Raw genomic sequence first — 24,318 nt, forward strand, 5'->3', positions numbered from 1 at the left:
TAGCTCTGGCTCTCGTCTCCAGCTTCCTGCTAATGCAGGCCCTGGGAGGTAGTAGTAATGGCTCAAGTGGTGGGGTCCCTGCCACTCATTTGGGAGACCTTCCTTCCTTCCTCTCCCTCTCTCCCCCCTTCCACCTCAAATAAGTAAATTTAAGAAACAATTTAAAAGATGTTTATTTTGGAAATTTTTAACTCCAGGCATAGTTTTTCACGATAAACATTTCCATGAACCTCTCGGAGACCTCTCATACAAAATCGTACACAGCTTCTAGAGGTTTCTCAGTTCCTTCAAGTCCTTAATAAAAATTTAGTAAATATAGTTAAGCTCTATGTAACATAGGTCAGTGTTGTAGCATAGCCGGTAAAGCCACCACCTGCAACTTGCTAGCATCCCTTACCAACCAGATCCCTACTAACAGCCTGGGAAAGCAGCAGCAGATGGCCCAAGTGATTGGGCCCCTGCACCTGCTTGGGAGACCTGGCTGAAGCTGTTGGCTCCTGTGACCACCTGAGGAGTGGACCAGCAGATGAAAGACCCCTGTCCGCCTCTCTCTTTCTGTAACTCTAGCAAATAAAAATAAATAATACATTTTTAAAATATTTATTTATTTATTTGAAAGGCAGAGTTACACAGAAAGGCAGAGGCAGAGAGAGAGAGAAAGGTCTTCCATCTGCTGGTTCACTCCCCAGATGGCTGCAATGGCTGGAGCCGCATAGATCCGAAGCCAGGAGCCAGGAGCTTCTTCTGGGTCTCCCACGTGGGTGCAGGGGCCCAAGCACTTGGACCATCTGCTGCTGCTTTCCTAGGCCATAGCAGAGAGCTGGATCGGAAGAGGAGCAGCCGGGACTCAAACCGGCGCCCATATGGGATGCCAGCACGGCAGGTGGCAGCTTTACCCACTAAGCCACAGCACTGGCCCTAAATACATTTTTGAAAAGATGCAGGTGGTAGTAACAATATGACCAAAAAAATGGCCTTAATAAGAACAATCTCACCGAAAATAAACTTATACAAATTAGCATAGTTTGCTAATGTGGCTAAATCTTTCCAACATAGCTGAGATCTTTATTGGCAGAACTTTATTTTATATTCCTTTTTTTGTAGCAAATGTGTGTTAAATTACATTGAAAATAGGCTCATCTGAAAAATGAATTTTGCTACCAAAGACATACCTGCTGAGCACAATTGAGTTATAGAGGTTGATGAATGACTATGCGTGGACCTAACATAGAAGCTTCAGCCATGGTGAAATACTTCTTGCCTTTCACTAGCTTAGAGTCTAGTAGCGATAAGAGCATTAATGACAAAAATATATGTATTTACCAAATACTCTGGTAAATATTCTACATAGATCTACTCCTTTAGTAGCCCTTAATCACTAAAAGAAGATGTGGATGCCCTTTCTGGAATCTCATAATTATATAGCAAGCACTGTAATGGTGGGACGCTATTGTTGTCATGGAAACACAGGGGCAGGGACCTCAGCCCACTGCTGGGAGGAGCAGATTACCCAGTGGTAATTATGGGAAGAGGTGGTTAGGCCACCGCAGGAAGACAAGGCACGTAAGTGGACACAGGATGAGAAGAGGCGGTTAGGGCACCGCAGGAAGAGAAATCACGTAAGCAGGACACGGGTGTCTGTTTGCAGAGTTTATGTGGGGAATTCCCAGCCCTTTTGTCCTGCTGGAACTAATGATGTAGAGTCAGGATGGTGGAGTCACTTTGATCTGGTCTGATTAATCATCTGATAGTTGGAGAGCGACTGACATATTAAGCAGGGAGTGACGTATGCAATTTTCAGTCTTAAAAATGATGGACTCGGTGGTGTAGATAATAATTGCAGGAAAAATGAGACCATTAGGGGAAGACAAATGAAGAGACTATAGAAATTATCCAGGCAAAAGCCAAGACAAGCTGGTGTGGATGGAAACGTATCTGACATTCTGAAATGCCGCAGGAGGTCATTGGAGATTTTTAACTTGGTGAACATAAGTGAAGTATTTGACTACGTTCTAAACTACTGATTCACAACTCTTAAATCCTTTAACATGTCAGCAGTAATGAGTTAGAGCTACAATGTTAAAGTCAATCTAATTTTGCCTCGTGTTAGAAATTCTACATCTCAAAGGAAAAAGAAGAAACCAAAAAGGAAGTGTTATGGTCAACCCCAAGTGACGGTCTATTACACTATTTTCCTTACAGTTGGCCTTAACTAATCATCACATATGTTTAGTGGTTGGGATTCATTGTTTAATGCAGAAAAAAAAACTAAAATTAGTGAAACAATGTGTACTGAGGGGGAAAAAAAAGATAGCCCTACATCCAGGAGTCAGTATTTTAAAGATATTCATAAACTCACATCACCAGATAGATCCTTCATACTTACCTGTTCTCCAAAAATTAGAAAGCTGTTGAAAACAAGGAAGCATTTGCAACAAGAGAACAGTTGAGTCATCACATTCCCTATTGTAGGAAATTACTTGGGTTCGGGGTGCAGGGGTGGAGGGCCCTTAGTGTTTCAGTTACGATGCCACTTAGGGTGCTCACATCTCATATAGGAGAACCTAGATTTCCAGTCCTGGCTCCACTTCCAGTTCCAGCTTCCTGCTAATGTGCACCCTGGGAGGCAGCAAGTGATGGGGTGAGGGCTCAAGTACTTGGGTGCCTACCATCTATATTGGAGACCTAGTTTGACTCCTGACACCTTTCTTCTGTTTGGCCCAGCCCCAGATGTTGGGGGCATTTGGAGAGTGAACTGGAAGATGGAAGATGCCACTGTCTATCTCTGTGTTTCTCTGTGTCTCTTTCACCCAAATGGATAAACAAATTTTTAACAATTGTATAATAATAAAAATACTTAAGCTATGTTCTGATACTGACAAAGAAAGATACCAGATACAAGAAATATAAATAAAGTTATCTTCAACAGCCAAATCCCTTAATGTGACAAGAGCAGCTATCATTAACTTAATGTGAAATAAAAAAGACACCTTGGCATTAAATTTATTTAAATATTAAGCCTTATTAAACACTGACAATATTTGGAGAGTGCACTGCAGTCAAGTTTAGCTTTATTTATATTACATATTCAGTTGAATATAACTATTTAATACCATCAGGTATTTGGAATACTCCAGATAGTTTTAAAATAACAGAAATGTATGAACCTAGACCATGAAAAATTAACAAAGCTCTTAGAGAAAATGGGATTGCAAATTACATATTTCTGAGAGGATAATTGGGTGTGCAATGGAGTGTTATTCTAGAGACAACCGTTCTACATGGGAGGAAAGGTCAAGACGGGGGCATAATCACTTGGTTATAACCACTCAGTATGTGACGAACCTAAGGGCACTACCCCTCCAGGACAGAGATCCGTGGTCTGTCAGCAAAGTGTAGCTGTGGTTCCCAGGTAGTCACCTCCTCCTGCCAACTACAGTTCCTTTGGCGGCAACCTGGCACCAAAGGCGGGGAGTGAGGATTTGCCCCAACTTCCTGCAACCAGCCCTAGCACTTCATAATTAGTTTCCAAAGTCCCTCTAAGCCCATGTTTCACACCCTGTTCTATTTCTCATCCCGAGTTAAGCCTCTGCATCTTGTCCAATCTAGTTGATAAGTGGTAACACCAGGAGATTACATAAAAACTGGTTTCTGTGTACTGGTCAATCCACGCCAGTGTTGCAGAATCTAGGAGCAGAGTTCAGCTTTGCAGAGCTCCTTGGTCAGAGGAAATTTGTAACCTCATGATGGTGACAGCACACGTATGAGGCCTTACTTTTAGATATGTTTCTTTCCAATCCAGCATATTCAAAGCCTCTTTAATGTCATCTGCCTTTTCAGTCCTCTATTGGTAGCATTCTAGTATTGAGTGAGTCTGGGTTTTTCCATCAGACACAGTAGTATCTGCACTGCCAGAGAGAGGTATTTCTACCACCTTTTACTGTGGGATTCAAATGCCTAAGAAACTTTCTTCCATGAGAAGCAATCATACATAATTATCCAATCCAAAGCCAATCTGGGAGCATATTTTCGGGAAGGTCTCAAATTTCATGGGCAAGACATGGTGATCCAACCTCAACCCCTTTCGTTTCCTTGTTAGCATGAGATTTGGGCTCCACCTCTCTAGGGCTGACTGCTTAAAATGGGACCTCCCAAGAAGTTCAGGGGCCTTGCAGGGTAAGTGCTTGCAAGTGATTGCTTTTCTCTTCAGCCAGGACTAAGAAGTCTGTGTATAGTCTTTCTCCTCTTTTAGTGAAAACTCATCATACTGAGGCCCCTGCCCATGCTGAGATCTTCATCTGACCCTAACTACTTGTGCAAGGCCAGCATCTATGTGATCCATAACCAAGCCACCGTATCCTGCAACTCTGATCATTTGGGCAGGATTGCACATAGCCTTCTTCCTCACTGGGGCCATTAAGAACCTAGTGTGCTTCCTCGACCCAGTAGCTGATGTCTGCTCAGGGTCCCTGTGTGGCTAGCATTTGTTTGGGCCTCCAAGGACTGTTTCTTTGCTAATGCTTCACAGACTCTGCCTTTCTGCTGAGGTCACCAACCCACACTATGGCTGAGCCCCCTGCACAATAGGCCGCGTATCTGGTGCATCCAGCTACGCCTCAATGAAAACACACAGACATTCATCTTCAAACAGAGCTACCATAAACTACCATGATTCACCAAGATAAAAATACCATGGGCCAGTGCCCGAGGCCTTTAGCAACACAACCAAGTCAACAGTTAAGAAAAAAAACACTACACAATTTATAAAATTTTATTTAAAGAATGCTGACCCACACGTTAAAGTTCAAGACCCTTCTATATTTCATTGATCTGTCCCGTGTTCAAGTTTAAGTTTTCTGAATTTCTTTATTTTTTTTAAAGATTTGTTTTATTTATTTGAAGGTCAGAATGACACAGAGAGAGGGCCAGACAGAGAGAACAAGAGATCGCCCAGCTACTGGTTCACTCCCCAAAAGGCTGTAATAGACAGAGTTGGAGCCTGGAACTCCATTCATGTCACCAGCATCAGCAGCAGGGTAAAGGTGTTGGGCCATCTTCTGCTGCTTTCCCAAGGGCATTAACAGGGAGCTTAGATCAGAAGCAGAGCAGCTGGGACTCAAGTCAATGCTCTAATATTGGATGCTCATGTCACAATTATCACATCATATCACAATTGCTTCACCCCACTGCCAGCCCCTGAATTTAATTTCTCAGAACAGGTCTTGTCACCAGAAGCCCAAAAGCTGTGCAAAACACTCATACATGCTCTCCTTTAGCCCAGCTCCCAAAATGAAGGGGTGAGAGAATGGGCTGAGCTGAGCTATGCATGCCCTGGTTCTTCTTCCAAAGTCTTGGACCAAAAAGCTAGGAGTGGAACACTACAGGGAGTTCCTACACATAAAGGCAAATTAAGAACGAAAGAACAGGTCCCTTTCTCCTGTAATTAATACTACATTTTGGTAAAACCTTACTATTTTGAATAAGTTACTAATTCAAATGAAAAATGTCTGATGTGTGAAATAATTTAAGAGGATATTGCTACTTTCAAGTGTCTTAAGACTGGAAATATGATTGGATAAATTAAGGTATTCGTTTAATCAGTAGATTAGCCTAGCAATTATGGATAGAAATTGGTGTCTACTTAGAAACTATTTTCCACTAAAAATATTTTCCATGGAAAAATAATGAGTGACTTACAAAGCATTTACTCTATTGTTTACAAAAAGTGAAATTCTCATATTGCTTGAATTTAAATAGATGACTTTTCACCGAATACTTTAAATTAAAAGCTCTTCTACTAACTGTGCTTGGGGATAATCCAGGTCCTTCTTTCAATAATAATGTGACACAAAACTGAAAAGAATGGTGTTACAGATGGCTGTCCTTGGGAGGCTGACTTCTCAATTTCTCCGTGTAATCCCCTCTTCACATTCCAGCTGCTTTGGCCAAGGCCAGTGCCTCTCTGCTATGGTTCTTCTCCAGTATACATTTCTTGTGCAACCACTAAGTGCTGGACAAGTGCAGCTCCCTGGATCCTCCAAGTCTTCGGTTGGCACCACTGTGTTAGCCCTCAGTCTAATTCGTTGACGGCTAGGAAGAATCTTGCTAATTCATGATGAGGCACTAAATATTTTGGCCAGCTCCATGTACTCCCCACTACCAGAGTTTTCATACCTCATATGTAAATAAGATGTGCATACCTTCATCCAATAAAAGAGCATTTTTCTTGGGATATCTTTCTGATTTCCTGAAATCTTTGCAGAAGCACAGCCACCTACTGTCTTGACATATTACTGCTTGCTGTTTTGTACACTGCATTTCTAGCTATTGAAGGCAACACAAGTTCATAAACGTATTCTGTTTCGTTTGCATTAAGATCATCCATTGGTTATCATCCCTATCTAGCCTATAGAATTAAGAGAAACGTTGGCATAGTTTTAAATGCTTTATATTCCAGAATATTCCAAATTCTGTTATATGCAAATTTGTGGTAATTGTTTCAGATGCTGAAAGGTGACTGATTCCCAAGATGCTTAAAATGAAGATCATGTGATGATTTTTATCTTTCTTTGAACTAGGAGCTGCAGCTAATTTTATGCTGAAAATTCATCCGCTGAAGAAATATCCTGTGGATCTTTATTATCTGGTAGATGTCTCAGCATCAATGCACAACAATATAGAAAAATTAAATTCTGTTGGAAATGACTTATCTAGAAAAATGGCATTTTTCTCCCGTGACTTCCGCCTTGGGTTCGGCTCCTATGTTGATAAAACAGTCTCACCATACATCAGTATCCACCCAGAAAGGATTCACAACCAATGCAGGTATCTCATATGTGACACAGATATCATATTAAATCAACTTTTTGTTATAAAAATCTCACATTATTTTTATATAAAGAAGTGTACAGATTTTATATTTTAGTCTTATTAGATAAATATCAAAGATATGTGGAGGTTAATTCCTGCCTGTAAACTTCTGAAAGGATCTGTAGATCAGGTTTTTTGTTTTTATTTTTTCAAATATCAGTCATTCAGTTTTTAATCACCAAAAAATACCCTCTACCTAACATTGGGAACTTTGGATAATCAGGTTGCTGTGTATATAATTATGTGTTTGGAAATTCGGCATTTCTCCTCTTTGATTGCTCTAAATTTGTTGAACTAAGATTTTAGAGTGTTTATCTTGCCCACACTGTGCCTAGCTCTCTGTGACTGCATTGTGACTGTGTATAATTGTATTGTTGAGGACATGACCAAAAGGAAACTCAGCCAGCTATCACATGGAGAGTGGGCCAAAGGATGAGAATTTGCTGAAAGTCTTTTTTATTTTTTCATCATTTTGGAATTCTGGTTCTAAATAGTACATGCTCCACCATGAATGAAAAAGTAATCTTTTTTTAAAGATTTATTATTTTTTATTTATTTGAAAGAGTTAGAGAGGTAGAGACAGAGAGAGAGGTCTTCCATCCACTGGTTCACTCCCAGATGGCTACAACGGCTGGAGCCGTGCCGATCCGAAGCCAGGAGCTTCTTCCTGGTCTCCCACGCAGGTGCAGGGGCCCAAGGACTTGGGCCATCTTCTACTGCTCTCCCAGACCACAGCAGAGAGCTGGATCAGAAGAGGAGCAGCCAGGACTAGAACCGGCACCCATATGGGATGCCAGCGCTTCAGGCCAGGGCATTAACCCACTGCGCCACAGCGCCGGCCCTGAAAAAGTAATCTTAAAATTGCAAATTTATCACACGGTATTATCATAATCCTGCTGAATTTTCAGAGAAACAAATCTGTGTAGTTCTTTCTTCATCAAGCATTTTAATAACTTTCCCATTTCCATGAATTGCTCACATCAACTTCCAGTACACATTTCACTTCATTAAAGCAATTTCTTTTTGCTTTTATATATATATATATATATATATATTTTTTTTTTTTTTTTTTTTTTTTTTTTTGCTCCAGAACAGGATTCATTCAGACCCTTGTGGAGTTCCATGAGTTCCTGGCCTTGAATGTCTGACAAAGAAGTCTCATTTTCTGGGATATCCTATAATTCTTAAAATAATCTAGATATTTTGGTTCATCACCAAGAATTCCACACCAAGTATTTTGAAAATCAGTATAATAGGGAGTGTGCGTTTGGCTCAGTGGGTAGACATCACTGAAATATACCTGCATCCCATATTAGAATTCTGAGTTTGAGACCCAGTTCCACTCCCAATTCCAGGTTCTTCTTAATGCACATGCTAGGAGGCAGTGGGTGATGGGTCAGACACCTGGGTCCTTTCTACCCACATGGGCGACTGAGTTCCAGGCTTTCAGTCCAGCCCAACCCTGCCTACTGTGGACATTTGGATTTGGAAAGTGAACCAGCAGATGGAAGATTCCTCTCTGTATCTTTGTCTCTCTGTCATTCAAATATAGATCAATAAAAATAGTCATTTAAAATTCAATGTAATATTTTTAATTGAAACAATAAAAGAATACTTCAACTAAATTCTGAAACCATTCCCCAAATATGTGCTACTCAACTATCTCATGATCAGTTGTGATAGGGAACCACTGCAAATTCTCATCTTAAAAATTCAACAGGCAGGGGCCGGCGCCGTGGCGCAGTAGATCAATCCTCCACCTGCGGTGCCAGCATCCCATATGGGCGCCGGTTCTAGTCTCAGCTATTCCTCTTCCAATCCAACTCTCTGCTGTGGCCTGGGAAGGCAGTGAAGGATGACCCAAGTGCCTGGGCCCCTGCACTCGCATGGGAGACCAGGAAGAAGCACTTGGTTCCTGGCATCGGATCGGGGTAGCTCCAGCCGTAGCTGCCATTTTGGGGGTGAACCAACGGAAGGAAGACCTTTCTCTCTGTCTCTCCCTCTAACTCTCACTGTCTATAACTCTAACTCTCAAATAAATAAATTTTAAAAAATCTTTAAAAAAAACAATTTCATCAGGCATATTAGCACATCAACAGCCCTTTGTTGTCCTGTATTATTACAGAAACATGTTTAATCTTCATTTTTTTGAACACCAAGCTTTATAGTTCTATTTCCACCATGCAAGAAAGCATTCACCAATATTAAACGTCTATCTAACTTTGTAAGTGTAACTTTTTGCTTATAAAATTTCCCTGATTAAAAAAATAAATAAATAAATAAATAAATAAAAACACTCCCTTTCTCCTACCAAGGACAGCATGTGGGTGGTATTCTGGAACATTCCAGGAAGCATAGCAAAATGAATTTGCATTCCGTCTTTCCCCATTCAGTGACTACAACTTAGACTGCATGCCCCCCCACGGATACATCCATGTGCTGTCCCTGACGGAGAACATCACGGAGTTCGAGCGAGCTGTGCACAGACAGAAAATCTCTGGCAACATCGACACACCCGAAGGAGGCTTTGATGCCATGCTGCAGGCTGCCGTCTGCGAGGTAAGACATTGCACCCTGCTGAGCACTGGCGCACCTGCAGAGCTCTCAAAGGAGAACTCCTTGTCTCATTGATGGAGTGAAACCGTCGTGCAGAAGAACGCACTCTCCTATCTCTCCCGTGTCTCCAGTGTTATGCATCTGGGCACGTGTTTGAGACAGGCTGAACTGTAAGAGGAGGCTAAATCGAATGCACCAAGGGTAAAAGGTTGCTTATGCACATGGACTAAGCCTCTCCAATAAGACTGCTTTCTTTATGCGCCTCACATCATGGAAGAACCAGAACTAGCCAGCCGTGGCACTCACAACGTGTTACCTATGTACTTGGTAGCTTGTCTCATTCCTCCTCCAGGCAGGGCAACCCCAGAACTCTGTATCCAGGAACTAGTGTGGTCAAAATGACTGTGGAAAAATAGAGAATAGACAAATAAAAAAAAACACTGTTTATGAAGTGGCGTTCTCCGCATGCACATCCTTCTAGCCTTGGTTTAATATTTGTCAACTCAAATGTTACGTTTACTGGAGGTAAAAACCACAGTGCAGATCTGTGTTACTGCACTAGGTCTAATTACATGTTTCTTTCAAGAGTCACATCGGATGGCGAAAAGAAGCTAAAAGATTGCTGCTGGTGATGACGGATCAGACATCTCATCTGGCCCTTGATAGCAAGTTGGCAGGCATTGTGGTGCCGAATGATGGAAATTGCCATCTGAGAAACAACGTCTACGTCAAGTCCACAACCATGGTAATGTAGCAGTAGCCCTCTCAGAGCTATGACTGAGTTCAAGGACAAGTTTAAATTGGCAGTCCAGCTGTTCTTGTACCAAGAACTGACCTAAAAGAGCAGGATACAGCACCAGGATAAGCCATGATTGAGAACAGGTAGAATAATGCCATTTACAAATGTGGATCAACAGAACATTAAATACTTGGACAGCACCTGGTTTGATGGGTTGCAAATGTAGCACTAGGCAAGGTTTTAAAAAATAAAAGTGATACAAAGCCTTCTTTCTTATGCAATTCAATAACCTTGAAAAGGGGAAAGGGGAGAGTATGCTTTGTACAAATAGATGAGTTCTCCAGGGTTGCTATCTACACACAGATTAAGGAGTGGTATGAAAAATGATTGTGTGGCCATCTGGGGAGTGAACCAACAGGTGGAAAATCTCTGTGTGTGTCCCTCTCTCTATCACTCCGCCTTTCAAATACATAAAATAAATCTTTAAACAAACAAAAACGGATAGAAGCTCTCAAAATTTCTCAGATCTTGGCTCCCTAGTGTCTCAATGATTTTTTTCCACAGTGCCTCCAGGCCAAAATAAATACCTATCAATTGCATGTATTGAGTAGTTAGGTCTAAATAAATTCACTATTTATGTCACAACAACTTAGGAGGTAGTAAAAATAATATTTGTGAATCAAATATATAGAGAGAATTTTGTGTCAGTTTTAGGAAATAACAATGAGAACTTCTCAAACTTTTTAATCACACAGGACATTGCTCCCCTTACTTGCTATTTCACCTTGACCCACATGGCCAAGATAGGATTCCCTTTAAAGGAATAGAACTAAATGGAATCTTACAAGGAACTAACTGCTACCTCCAGCGAGTAGTTTATGGGCTCTTGACATATACTGACTGTCACTGTCTTTACCTTGAAATTTTAAAATATTTCATGAGGCCACCATTTGTTCTAGCAGTTGAGCCACCAGCTGGAACACCTGCATCCCACATTGGTGTACTTGGATTTGATTCCCAGCTCTGGCTCTTCATTCCAGCTTCCCACCAGTGCAAACCCTTGCAGGCCCTGGAAGTCAGTGGTGATGGGTCAAATAATTTAGTTCCTACTACCCATGTGGAAGACCTAGATTAAGTTTCTAGCTCTTGGCCTCAGGTCCCCAGCTGTTGCCAGCATTGGTGGAGTGAACCAGCAAAAAACAAACAAACAAACAAAAAAACTCTTTCTCACTCTGTCTGTCTCTCTCAAATAAATGTGAGTGTAGCACAGTGCTCCAAGGCACTTCATACACAATTCGGAGCTACAGTATTGGAAGCAGACAAATTATGCTGAAATGGTGTGGTCCCCGTGTATAAAATTTAAAGAGACCACCAATAACTCTCTCTCTCTCTTTGTCAGACACTCTACAAAACTTGTTGAAAAGCTAGAGGAGCAATTGTGTTGGCATAGACCATAAGTTCAACCCTTGGTCAGTGAATGTAAAACTTCAGAATTTGGAGTTATTCCAATAGTCTTTCCCTGTGTTAGTTCTCCTGTGCCTTTGGCAGACACATCTACTTCTACTTAGTCATTTCATATCTATTATTCCTCTGTGTGACCTCTGTTAATCTGAGGTGCAGTTCTCATTTATTTATTGAAGACTGGAGGAGGAGACAGGAGACAATGAGAAGCTCTTATTTTTTAAGGAGAAAGAACAGTGACATTCTTCTCAAATTGCTATATTCTTTTGAAGTTCTGCCAGCTCACTGAAGTCATCTCTCCTTTGTTGAGAGGCCATTGCTCATCTAGAGAGGGTTCCTTAGGCAGGGAAATGCTGTAATAATACTAGACATACATCATGTCACAGGACCTTATGGAAATCAATTAGAATTCTGGTGGAATTTCAGACAGTGTTTGGGTTTTTATGATATCAGGAAATTGGACAGTCTGTCATGAACTTCCCCCACCTGCTGAGTGATCGAGTCATTTATTTGAAGAAATGACCCTTCCATGTGTCACTGGTGTGATGTATTGAGTAGGCCAAGGGGTAGTGTGTTGGCTACTACATTAGAAGAATACTTGATTTCAGTTATGGCAGGTCTGTGTTTTCAAGGAGCTTAAAAGCACTTTGATTGCTCTCTTAGCCATGCATTTATAGATCTGTGGGCTTAAACAGTTCATGGAAAATGTGCTTTGAATTCCACTTCCCCCCAAAGTCTGGAAGCTTCCTCTCTGAAAGATGTGCTGCTGTTCTGAAACTCCCTTTATCCAAGGCTGCCTTGACCTTGACTCTAAGCATTTCTCAGATGACCACCATCCTCCTTAACTTGACCATGATGGAGGAACTTTAAGATTTCTTTTTAAGATTTCTTTATGTATTTGAAAGGCAGAGTTACAGAGAAGCAGAGTCGGGGAGAGAGAGAGAGAGAGAGAGAGAGAGAGAGAGAGAGAGAGAGTCTTTCATCTGCTGGTTCACTTCCCAAGATGGCCACAACAGCCAGAGCTGCACCAGTCTGAAGCCAGGAGCCAGGAGCTTCTTCCGGGTGTCCCACGTGGATTCAAGGGCCCAAGGACTTGGGCCATCTTCCACTGCTTTCCCAAGCCATAGCAGAGAGCTGGATTGGAAGTAGAGCAGCCGGGACTCAAACCAGCACCCATATGGGATGCCGGTACTGCAGGTGGTGGCTTTACCTGCTACACCACAGCACTAGGCCCCAGAACTTTAAGATTTCTATGAGGTATACCAATAATGGAACACTTGGATTCCTGGTTTTATCTCCAGCAGCCAATACCAACAATGTTGAACAGTGCTCACAGCTGAGTTTCTTGGTCTAAGACTCCGGTTCTTTTATTCAGAAGGAGAAATAATTAGAAAAAGACCACTTACACAAATACTTCAAAAAGGTCATGGAACAAATGTAATTAAAAGATAAGTTTGGGACTGACATTGTGGCACAAACCATTCAGCCTCAGCTTGCAACACTGGTATCCCATTTTAGGGTTCCAGTTCAAATCAGCTGCTCATCTTCACATCCAGCTTCCTGCTGCCACACCCAGGAAGGCAGTGGATGATGGCTCAAGTGCTTGGGTCCCTGCCACCCCTGTAGGAGTCACAGCTGGAATTCCCAGCTCGTGGCTTCAGTGTGTCCCAGCCCTGACTGTTGCCAGATATTTTGGGAGTGACCCAGCAGATGGAAGATTTCTCTCTTTTTCTTTCTCCTTCTCTCTCTCTCTGATAGTCTGCCTTTCAAATTAAATAATACATCTTTTTTTTTTAATTTGAGTTTATTTTTGTGCAAAGAAAATTTGAAATCATGCATAGCTTTTCATAATATGCATTTTCTACCAACCTTTTAGACTCCTTGTATGCAAGGATTTCAATTTTTTGCACCAAAATAAACATCTTTTAATTCTAGTTTCCACAAACCTTTGAAATACCCTCATATATATCCAAATTACAAAGGCCAAAGTTCCACTGCTTATGCACATAACTGCTGCATGAAGGTCAGTGCAAACCCCAGAATCATAACAACTAGCACTGAGTATGTGTTAACTGAAAGCACTCCAGCAAACAGTGTCAAGCTAATGGCTACAACAACTCCATAGGATTATCATAAGTATCTCCTTTCACATACTGAAAGGTCAAAGGTCAGAAAAGTTAAGTTAGTTATCTTAGGACAGAGAGCTGAAAAATCACTAAGTTGCAGAGCTGGGCCAAATCCATCTCAATCTTATGTTAAAATCTATAATTTTTGTCCACTTTGTCATGGAATTTCAACTGAAAAGGAGACGTGTAGACATGAGGTTCCTGGTGTAATTTCTGCTCTAATTTTCTGAGTGCATCTTACTTAGGATTTAGCTTATGTAAATTACAAAATAAGGTATAATTTAAAATTGTTTATGTGTACACATTGCTTATATTTGTATATTGGCAATGATGTTACACAAGAGAATAACATAACATCTTTTACTGCTTTTTCTTCAAGACTGAGTGCATGAATCAGAAACCCAAGTAGTTTAACAACCAGTAATAAGGAGAGTTCTTTCTGTAATGGTAGATGTCCATATGAAAGTTGCTTGTGGTGTAGAAAATGGGTTATTAATACCGAGGGTCTGGAATTTCACCCTGCCTCCGCACCCAGCTCCTCCGGGGTTATTCCAGCTTCTCTCAGCCCTCCCAGAAACCACTCACCCCACCCTTGGCAGAGGCTGAGAACAGCACAAAGATCTTCAGTCACAATGAGAGGAGAACAAGGAGCAAGTATGTGGAGGTCACCCAGTGGACCTCATCAGTGCGGTTTTCAGATGTTGGTGTGACTGTCGGTCCTGAGTAGAAAGATTCGGCTCGGTGAGCTCCTGCCACGTTCCTGCTGTCTGCTAGCAGTCACGAGGTCAGGCTTGGTGTGGCTTTTTCCACTGAGTATTTCAGTGTCCTGTGACATGGTGATCAGAGATGCTGCTACCTCCTTAGGATTCCCTTACCCCTGGCTTCCTAGTGCCTTTTGCTGTGGCCTCCTTTGGGTAGAGCAGGTGCAGCTTAGAGACCTGGGGCAGTATTGCTGCAGGAATATTAGGCACAGCTGAACAGCTTTGCTCTCTCGGGTGAAAACCATCAGCACTGTTCCTCTTCTCCTGCATCTGTGCCTCACGGAGACTCAACTTCTAGGACGCCACTGAACAGTCTTTCTATTTGCCACAAAGTCCAGCTACTTTGGACTCTATTCAGTTGTCCTAGAACTGCAGGGAGAGGAACACGTAAGAACATACTTAACTAATTGAATCCACATCTTTACTACCTGATTTAATGAATGTTCATAAAGTTACCACATTTATTTCACTGTTTTTATCTATTTTTTCCAAAAGGGATTTTTATGACATTTCAAAATCTGGAGGACATTGATAATTAACAATACTGCACAGAATTGCATTTAAGGCTTTCACTGCCATCTTTTAGTTAAGGGATTTGTTCATTGTCTTTGCTGCCCTGTGAGTAGAAAGAACCTCTTGGACGTCAGAAACTTGAAAATGTTTCTCTCTCCTGTTTCTGGGCTGCTTTGTCTTGGATAAGCGCTAATAAAAATGATCATTTTTAAAGATTTATTTATTTGAGTTGGAAAGAGAGAGAGACAGGAGAGAGAGAGATTATTTTCTATCTGTTGGTTCATTCCCCAGATGGCTACAATGGCCAGGGCTGAGCCAGGCTGAAGCCAGGAGCTTCATTCAGGTCTCCCACGGGGGTACAGGGACCCAAGTACTTGAGCCGCCTTCTGCTGATTTTCCCAGGCCATTAGCAGGGAGCTGGATCAGAAGAGGAGCAGCCAGGACATGAACCGGCACCCAGATGGGATGCTGGTGCCATAGGCAGCATCTTCACCCACTATGCAAAAACGTCAGCCCCACTGATTTATTTTTCATTTATTCTTCAATAGCCAGCAAGGAAAACAAATAGGCAGGCAGGCAGGGAGACAGACAGGGAGCCTCTCTCTACTGATTGACTCATCAAATATCCACAGTTGCTTGGGCTGGGCTGGGCTGGGCTGGGCTTAGGAGGAAGCCAGGCACTGGGAACTCAGTCCAGGTCTCCCATGTGGGTGTCTGGAACCCAGTTACTGGAGCCATCACTGCTACCTCCCAAGGTCCATGTTACCTGGAAGTTGGAGTCAGGAACCAGAGCCAGGTATTGAACCCAGTTCTTCCAATAGGGGATGAGATCAACTAAATCACTAAACTAAACATTGGCCCCAAATATGCTAATCTATTGAGCATTTATTCTGCGCCAGGCACTGAATACACCTAGAAGGCTTTAAGTCCATGTGCAATTCTTTTCAACAAATGCATTGTTGCATTAACAAATGCAATGTTACATCTTGCTTTTAAAAACTTACAACGTCTCTGCAGTCAGTATTTAGTAGGATTTTTTTTAACAAAAAGGTAATATTTTATGCAGAAATCACCTGTACCAGGCTCAAAGTAACCCAAGTATCTCTGAATAGGATAAACTGAGAGTTTGCAAAGATGGCACCATCAAATTCAAACCAAATTTTATTTCATAAATCAAATTTATGAAATTTATCAAATTATGAAATTTATCAAATCATAAATCAAAATCAAATTTTATTTCATAAAATACTTATGGAATGGACTGTCCCAATTAACCTGGAAACTGCTCTAAAGAAACAGAAAACTGTTGCCATTCTTCTCGAAAACCTGGCAAAAATTACTAGCCCGTGCCCTCCTTTAGTGAATAGAGTATCATGATTACAAATCAACTCTACTTTGGGCAGAGACCTAAACATCTTCAGAGACCAAATATGAAGGAAAGGCCAGTCAACATGTATCCACGAGCACCTTCAGCCTTTGTGAGTGACCTTCAAATGCCTTTATTAAGCAGTCTTTTATTAAAAACTGTCTCTTAGTAAGTAGTCCTAGGGCCAGTTTTGTGCCACAGTGGGTTAAACCACTGCCTGTGATGCTGGCATCCCATATTGGACAGTCAGTTTAAGTCCCCACTGCTCCACTTCTGATCCAGCTCCCTGCCAATGCACCTGGGAAAGTGGTGGAAGATGGCCCAGGTACATGAGCCTCTAACACCCATGGGGAAGACTTGGATGGAATGCAGGGCTCCTGGCTTTGGCCTGGGGCAGCCCCAGTAGCCATTTGTGGAGTGAACCAGTGTATGGAAGAATCTCTCTCTCTCTCTCTCTCTCTCTCTCTCTGTTACTCTGCCTTTCAAATAAATAAATCTCTACCAAAACACATACACACACACAGACACACACACACACACAAAACAGTCTCATTCCCAGAGAGGAGCAGACCATCTCAGCTGGACAGTTTTACCCTGTAAAGGATGTTTGTGTCAGAAGACACTTGGGTTGTCACAGTGGAGAAAGAGGGCAGCAGAGACATCTGGCAGGGAGAGGCCAGGGATGCTGCTAATCCTCCCACAGTGCACATAGCATCCTCCTCCCTGCACCGGAAACATCCAGCCCAAAATGTCAACAGCACCACTCTTGAGAAACCCTGACATATAAAGTTATACTACAAAGCCATGTGGATAGAAAATAGGCTATGGGATGGGACTGGATTTAGACTAACAAGACTAATTTAAAGTCAGCCTCTGCTATCAGACTGCTCCCATGGCATTTTGATATTTGTCTCTCCTTTAGAAAATAAATTCCACCAAATAATCCAGACCACTGAGCATTCTGTGTAACTAAGTTGTTGAGTTTTTTATCTTCTCATTAACACTTCAAATTTTATATATCTTATGAAATGATTTTTATGAATTTCCCTTAATATGAAAAGAGTCATACACTTCTCTTTTGTCCACTTGGGTCCATACATTCTTAAAATCTGCTGGGAGCAGGCAGTTTTGCCTGGTGGTTGCAATGTCTGTGTCCCAAATCTGATTTCCTGGGATCAATTTCAGGCCCTACCTCCCTTTTCAGTTTCCTGCATTTAATGTGCACCCTGGAAGGCAGCAGGGAATGGCTCAAGGAATTAGGTCCCTGCCTGTCCCTTGGGAAACATGAATTTAGTTCATTGCTCCCAGCTTCAGCCTGGTCCAGCCCTGGCTCTTGCAGGCATTTGGGCCAGTGGATGAGAGATCTATCTGGGTCTGTTTTTCTGCCTGTCTATCTGACTGTCTACTACATATCTATCATCTATCTCTATCTCTCCCTGTCCTATCAAATAAAGTGTAGAAGACCCACCCCATGGCTCTGCATCATCGCTTTAAGTGAAACAGCTCTCAGTGAGTGACCCTCACCTGCTCTTCCTCTGACACTTATATCAGTCCCCGTAACCTGAGTAAGGAGGGCACTTTCCCTTCTCCCTCTTGCCTTCTAGCTCTACTCACTGTTTGCAGAGTTAGAGAAGCACCGTGTCATGGGTTAGCCAGAGGGGGAGTTGGAGTTGGAGTACAGGAACAGTGACATCAGCAGAACAGGACAGATGGCTGAGAGGGACTGCATTCCCCTGCTGGTAACAGGGAGGACATGAAAGAGAAAGCTTCGCAGAGGATAATACGTTTCATGGAAGGAAGGGGAAGGGCTTCAGCGATGGCTGTTCCTCCACAGGTCTGCTGTCAACGCTGGCTTATTTAAACATCTGTTATACATTTGTAATTAAAAAAAAATCTGCCTGGGTTACTTGCACTTTTCTTTTCAAAGAGATTTCTCTCTAGGGTTCAAAAAGTGTGTTCCACCTAACTTTCTTCATGAACTCCAGATCAAGCTCGAATATTCTAGATTTAAAGATTGCGTGCTTTTGGTCCATTGGATTTCCTGTCTTTGGAGCAGGGAAAGAGATTAAGAGGGTTTCAAAAGCTGCTTCCATCTTAGGCTGCTCTTTGAATATTGACTTCATGTGAGTTGAGGGTAAACTGGTTAAAAACATATGGATTACATTTCCTGTAAAATAGGAATGGTTTTAAAAATTAAGAAGGGTGAGTGCTTGGCAAGCTGCAATTATTTTTTGTCAAAGCAAAAAGATTTGAAAAGTGGCTGTTGCCATTAAAAATTATTCCCAATACGGCTGCTTCTACGTTGCCTTTACTTGTTCTTTTTAACTTACTGGCATTTTTCAAGCTGTCATAAATGCATTTTAAGGTTATACATTGTATTAGGAACAGGAATAAGAATTTAACCAGCAAAATTTATATTTGGAGGATTTGTTTTCTAATACTTTAAAATAATTTTCTTAAGAATCTTTCATTATGCAAACCTAGGTGATAATACCCTGTGTCTTCACAAACTGGTTTCATATCACATTTAAATGCAATTCATGGAAATTTGATTTTTCTATCACATTTATAGAACAGCATAGAAAGAAATGACATTTGTTATGGTTACTCATGTTAGTCATTGCATTTTTAAGCATAAAATGATATCTTATGTCCATGTATAAATGTAATATTTGGGTCACAGAACTTAGACTGTAAGTGAAACTAATTAATTTTACCAAATTCATATGGTTGTCAAAATGCAGAAATGTTAACCAAAATGATTTAGTGAAATTTTTAACATTGGAAGATCTAATAAGAAACAAAAAGTATAGAGGGATTTGAACCTGAATTACAGGATGCTAATTAAGTTTGGCCATATGCACTAGGTGCCGGTGGGCAGGCAGAGGCTCCTGTAAGTGAGTGTTGGTATCATCTCACTGGGAGGTGTCCAGTGATGAACCTGAGATTGGAGACACAAGTTTGACTTTTAGAAGAGCATTTGTGGAAAGGAAGCATTGGAGGAAGGAGGCTAGTGGGAGACAGGCCAGCAGGCACCAAAACAGAGTTAGACAGAAGGAACAAGTTCTTGGGGACTCTAGTTCACAATAAGGTATTGGAGCCTGTATAACAAACTGGAGGAAAGGAGGTGGTGGGCGAGATAAGTAGATCCAAAGGTTGAATTAGAAACAACAGTGTTCTAATATGGTTTTACAATGAAATGTCTGCAGTTTGCAGGTTTCTCATATCTTCTAAATTAAATTTTACTCACTTTCTCCTACTCATCCCCAGCTGTCAGTTTACCACAACGAATGCCACCGTTGACTGCAAGATTAATTTGTCCATGTAAAACAGGTTTATAATAGGTAAAATGGCAAATCGATTAAGTATAATGATACTGTTGAGATAGCTATAATCTATATCTTAGATAAGTAATTAGAAATGAAAATTAGAATTGCTGTTAGTTTTAACCTATTTTAAAGTTTATTCTTTTTATTTATTTGAAAGGCAGAATTACAAAGAGGGCAAAAGACAGAGACAGAGTTGGGGCAGAGATCTCTTCCTTCCTCTGGTTCACTCCCCAAATGCCTGGAACAACAAAGCCCAGGCCAGACCAAAGCCGTCAGCCTGAAATTCCATCTGGGTTTCCTACATGCCTGGCAGGGATCCAAGTACTTGCGCTGTCACCTGCCACCTCCCATGGCACACATTAGCAGGAAGCTCAATTAGAAATAGAGGCAGGACTTTAATCCAGGCATTTCGGAAGGGGATCTGGGTATACCAAGCAGTGGTCTAACCTTCTGTGCCACAGCATCTGCCCCAGAATTGCTATTCAATCAAGAACCAATTGTATTGGTGCACACACTATTGTTGTCATTTTAATTTTGTCAGCAATCATGAAAGCCAGAACTCTGTAAAGTGACAGACCTGAGAGTTGAGTTCAGGACTTTCTGCTACTGCAGAGGTTTATGCTAATATCATATTTGGGCATATAGATGATATTACATATACATATTTATAGGTATGTCATGTATACAATATATATTTGTAATTTAACACTGAGTTTTGCCTCAAACCATGAATGCCACTAGTGTGTTAATATTTCTGTACATTAAATTACCTTTCAGTTATGTCACTTTGAACTCAACGTCAACTTCAAGAGGTGCTGAACTCATTGTGTTATGTTGAATCCGGCCCTCTTTGTTTTTCCAAGTTACAGGTTTTTATGTTACTTATAAAAGATCTTAATACATTGATACTGATATTGTCTTTGAAAAGAATGTAAATGCATCTAGTAAATCCATTACTTTCCAAAATAAGTCCATTTTCTATAAATCAACTGGCTTTCTTCATAATAGATGTTTGGATATGTGTGGGATTGAGCTACTAATTTCACTCCCTTCTTTATTTCATTATCCATTGCAGGAACATCCCTCACTAGGCCAACTTTCAGAGAAATTAATAGACAACAACATCAATGTCATCTTTGCAGTTCAAGGAAAACAGTTTCATTGGTATAAGGTATGTTAATTTCCCACATATAGGAATTAATTAACATTAGAAGACTTCTTAGAACCACAGGTAAGGATTTGGAATTACTATATCTTGTACAGTTAATGAATTTAATACTGTAGTCACTACAGTATATTTTACAGTGTCTGAAGTTTAAATTTATACTTTGCATTAAGTATAAATTCTGTCTACATTGGTAACACATGGAACCCAGTGTGGGCACCAAATGCTGTTTGAGAATTATAGTCAATGAACATGGTACTGAATGCAACAACAAAGGAAAAGACTTCATCAAGTGATAAGTAGTTCATAATCCATGTCTACACCTTTCACGTCCAGAGTCTTGCTTATTTTGGGCGGTGTTCAGATATTCATGGAAAATGCACAGTATGAAAGAACTACACATAGACTCCAATTTGGGCACCAAATTGACTTATCTTTTAATTTCATTTTTCCATTAATCTTTTAAGTACCCTCATCTTCTGGCCCTTGTAGAATACCAGCTTAATTTTCAGTAGCACCAACATACCCAGCTTGGCCTGGGTCACCCCATAGAAGTGCGTGAGCTGACACAGCTTCATACATAAGAATAATATTGTTGGGGTTTGGAAACTGTATTACTATCACTTCTCGGCCTTTTGGCTAAGATCAAGTGTGGAAACTGTATTACTGTGGAGGCACCATGGACTCCCACAGCAAGACCTGCTCCCCTGTGACCTTGGAGTAACTTCCTTTCACAGTCTCTTAAGTTTAATTTTCCTAGATCCACTCTTCCCTTCGTGTCTGTGACTCTGTGCTGCCCTAATTCCCATCGAGCTCCTCTGTTCTCTGTTACTGGGTTTTCTCAGCTCCTTTGCTTTTCTGCATCTTCCTTCTACTCTATAAATGGAAATCCTGCTAAGTGGCCCATCTTCAATACCTTTTACTCACTTTTTTAAAACTTTGAAGAAACTACCTTTTCAGAGTCTTGAACCCATTGCACTGTGGCATAGAACCACTTTCCCATGGAAGTGGGGAATCTGGCCCAAAATAGATGGCTCAAACCACTTTGTTAACAGTAAGAACCACTTCTGCTTACTGGGCATTTAGCTATTATCTGCTGCTGAGTTGATAAACATTAACTCATCTCATCCTCTTAGGAACCCTTATTAATGAGGGCACAATGATCCATATGCCCAATGTAAAGACAAGGAACCAGATATAGAGCAGTTAAATGCTTGCTCAACGTTCTCGAACAACCCAAAGCCCAAGCTCTTAACCTCTAAATACTGTGCCAATTTTTATAACTTGTGCCTCCTCTTTCTCTGCTGTTGATCATTTCCTGATACTTCTATGAGCTATCACACTTTCTCCCTATGCCTTGTAAACTTGCTATTGAACAATGAGCCATAAAACCAGGTACAGTTTTAATTAAATTCTCTGCAGAGTAAGAATCAACAGGCTCCAAAGCCTGACAAATTCTGCAGCGAGTCCCATGTGTGCCCTCAAGGCCTCCTGCTTTGAGTGCCCAGGGATCATTTTTATCCATCCCCTTTCATCTGCGTTCTAACAACCTTGTAATTGACCTCCCTAATCCAGCTTCCAAGTGGTGGCCAGATGGACTACTGAACTCACAAGTGCACCCACAGAGCTCCTGGAGTTTACTTTTCCAGTGGCTGCCTCTGGCTTAGAGGACCAGGCTCTGCTGTGGTCTGTGAGGCCATCTGGTCTCTGCTTGCAGCAGCGGCCTCATTACCCACTCTTGCTGGCCTTGCACTTGCTCCTCCAGCCAGGCGTCTCCTCCTCCTCTGCACGTACGCATCAGGCCTTTTCTTTCCTTTGTGCCTTTGCTCTTGCTGCCTGCCACAGCCCCGTGTCTGGATGCCAATCTCCATCATCCCTTGTGTAACTCGTACTCAGCTTTTAAGACGTAGTCCTGCATCAGCTCCTCCAGGACATGGTCCCTGCGAGCCTTCTCCAACACTCAAATGCTTGCTTGCTGCCCCTCTCACAGGGGTCTGTGCAGATCTCTATGGCTTCATATGGACGATGGTTTATGAAACTGATGGATAGAAAATATGTAGTATAGGCTATAAAGTAGCATATGTGCATATGTAGTATAGGTTATGGTAAAGGCTATACAATAGGCACCAAATAAAATTGGATAAGTGAATTTTAAGAATCTGTAAGTGACATGTTTTTCCTATGATCTGAGACACCATGTCTTTGGTGTCTGTGGCGGCTGGTATGCTGCAGGAATTTGATGATACTTGTCGAGTAGAAAAATGAGTGAATTAATGGATTTCTGAGACACTTTGGCATCTCCTTCCTTATAAAAAATGCACCCTGCATTCTAGTGAAGCTACTTTCTTCTCTCTGCTTCATCTCCACCTCTGGTAGACCTTGTTCTCATTTCCTCCTAGGAATACTTGGACTTTTCTCTGTAGTTATTAAGGGCCCCGTCTGGAACACCTGCCCCATAAAGCTTCTGTGACTGTGATGTATCCCCCACTCTGCCCCTGCATTTCCTAGAAGCTTTTCTGTGAAGCAGCAGCTCTGTAAAATATTTATATATGGTACATGAGAAAAGAGTCTGATAACCTAGGCAGGATTAGGAATACCATATTAAATAATATTAAATGATTTCTAAATTGCAAGCCTGTTCTGATCCTTTTAAACTATGGGTGTGTGTTATGAGTCCCTAAGGGGAAGAAATAAAATGCAGAACTTCTTTCTTTCCCCTCCAAACTCATTTCATGTTTAAAATCTTTTGGGGCTGTGTTCCATGGAAGATACTTCAGGACACACCGGTGTGTGGTTGGAGATTAGGTTTCTAGGCCATTGTGTCATGCACAGCCACACACACACATACACACACACTCACACTCACTACCATTTCAGGAGTATATGTTGTGACTGCCCTTCTAGGTTGCTTGTATTTTTCTTGTGTCTCACAATAGCTCACCCTTTTCTGAGAAATATAAGAAAGTTTTAATATTTGCTGACTGTTAAACCACTGCATACTACTGTCATTACATAAATGCTACTGATATGTCTTCTAGGACCTTCTACCCCTCTTGCCGGGTACCATTGCTGGTGAAATAGAATCAAAGGCTGCAAACCTCAATAATTTGGTAGTAGAAGCCTATCAGGTATGCATATATTTCACCCAAGTTTCTGCAGACAGTAAATTTTAACCCTGATTTCTGTGCCAAGATATAAATTATATGTATATTCTTTGGCAAGATATAAATGTTGAGAAGAGTGGTTGAAAGAACATCAGGAATTAGGAACCTGGAGCTTAGCCCTAGCTTTACTAGGAATGGTACCTTGGAAAAGTCACTTCAGCTTTCTGTCCCTCAATTATCCCCATTCACAAGAAAATAAGACTGGGCTAGAGGATAACCCAACTTCCTTCCAAACTCAAAGTTCAAGAAGTCACCAAACCATGGCTAT

General features: G+C 41.4%; 1 protein-coding gene across 5 annotated transcripts in view; it reads left to right on the plus strand.

Moving 5' to 3' along the window:
- Positions 1-24,318, plus strand: part of ITGB8 (integrin subunit beta 8) — a 91,360-nt gene that overhangs the window by 49,796 nt on the left and 17,246 nt on the right. For all 5 annotated transcript variants that reach the window (XM_008261486.4, NM_001082304.1, XM_070058399.1 and 2 more), the window contains 5 exon segments: positions 6,579-6,825; positions 9,264-9,429; positions 10,013-10,171; positions 20,797-20,892; positions 23,925-24,014. In XM_008261486.4, coding sequence (XP_008259708.3) covers positions 6,579-6,825; positions 9,264-9,429; positions 10,013-10,171; positions 20,797-20,892; positions 23,925-24,014 — 758 coding nt within the window.

The sequence above is a fragment of the Oryctolagus cuniculus genome, chromosome 16 (genome assembly GCF_964237555.1).
Source record: "Oryctolagus cuniculus chromosome 16, mOryCun1.1, whole genome shotgun sequence".
Taxonomy (NCBI): domain Eukaryota; kingdom Metazoa; phylum Chordata; class Mammalia; order Lagomorpha; family Leporidae; genus Oryctolagus; species Oryctolagus cuniculus.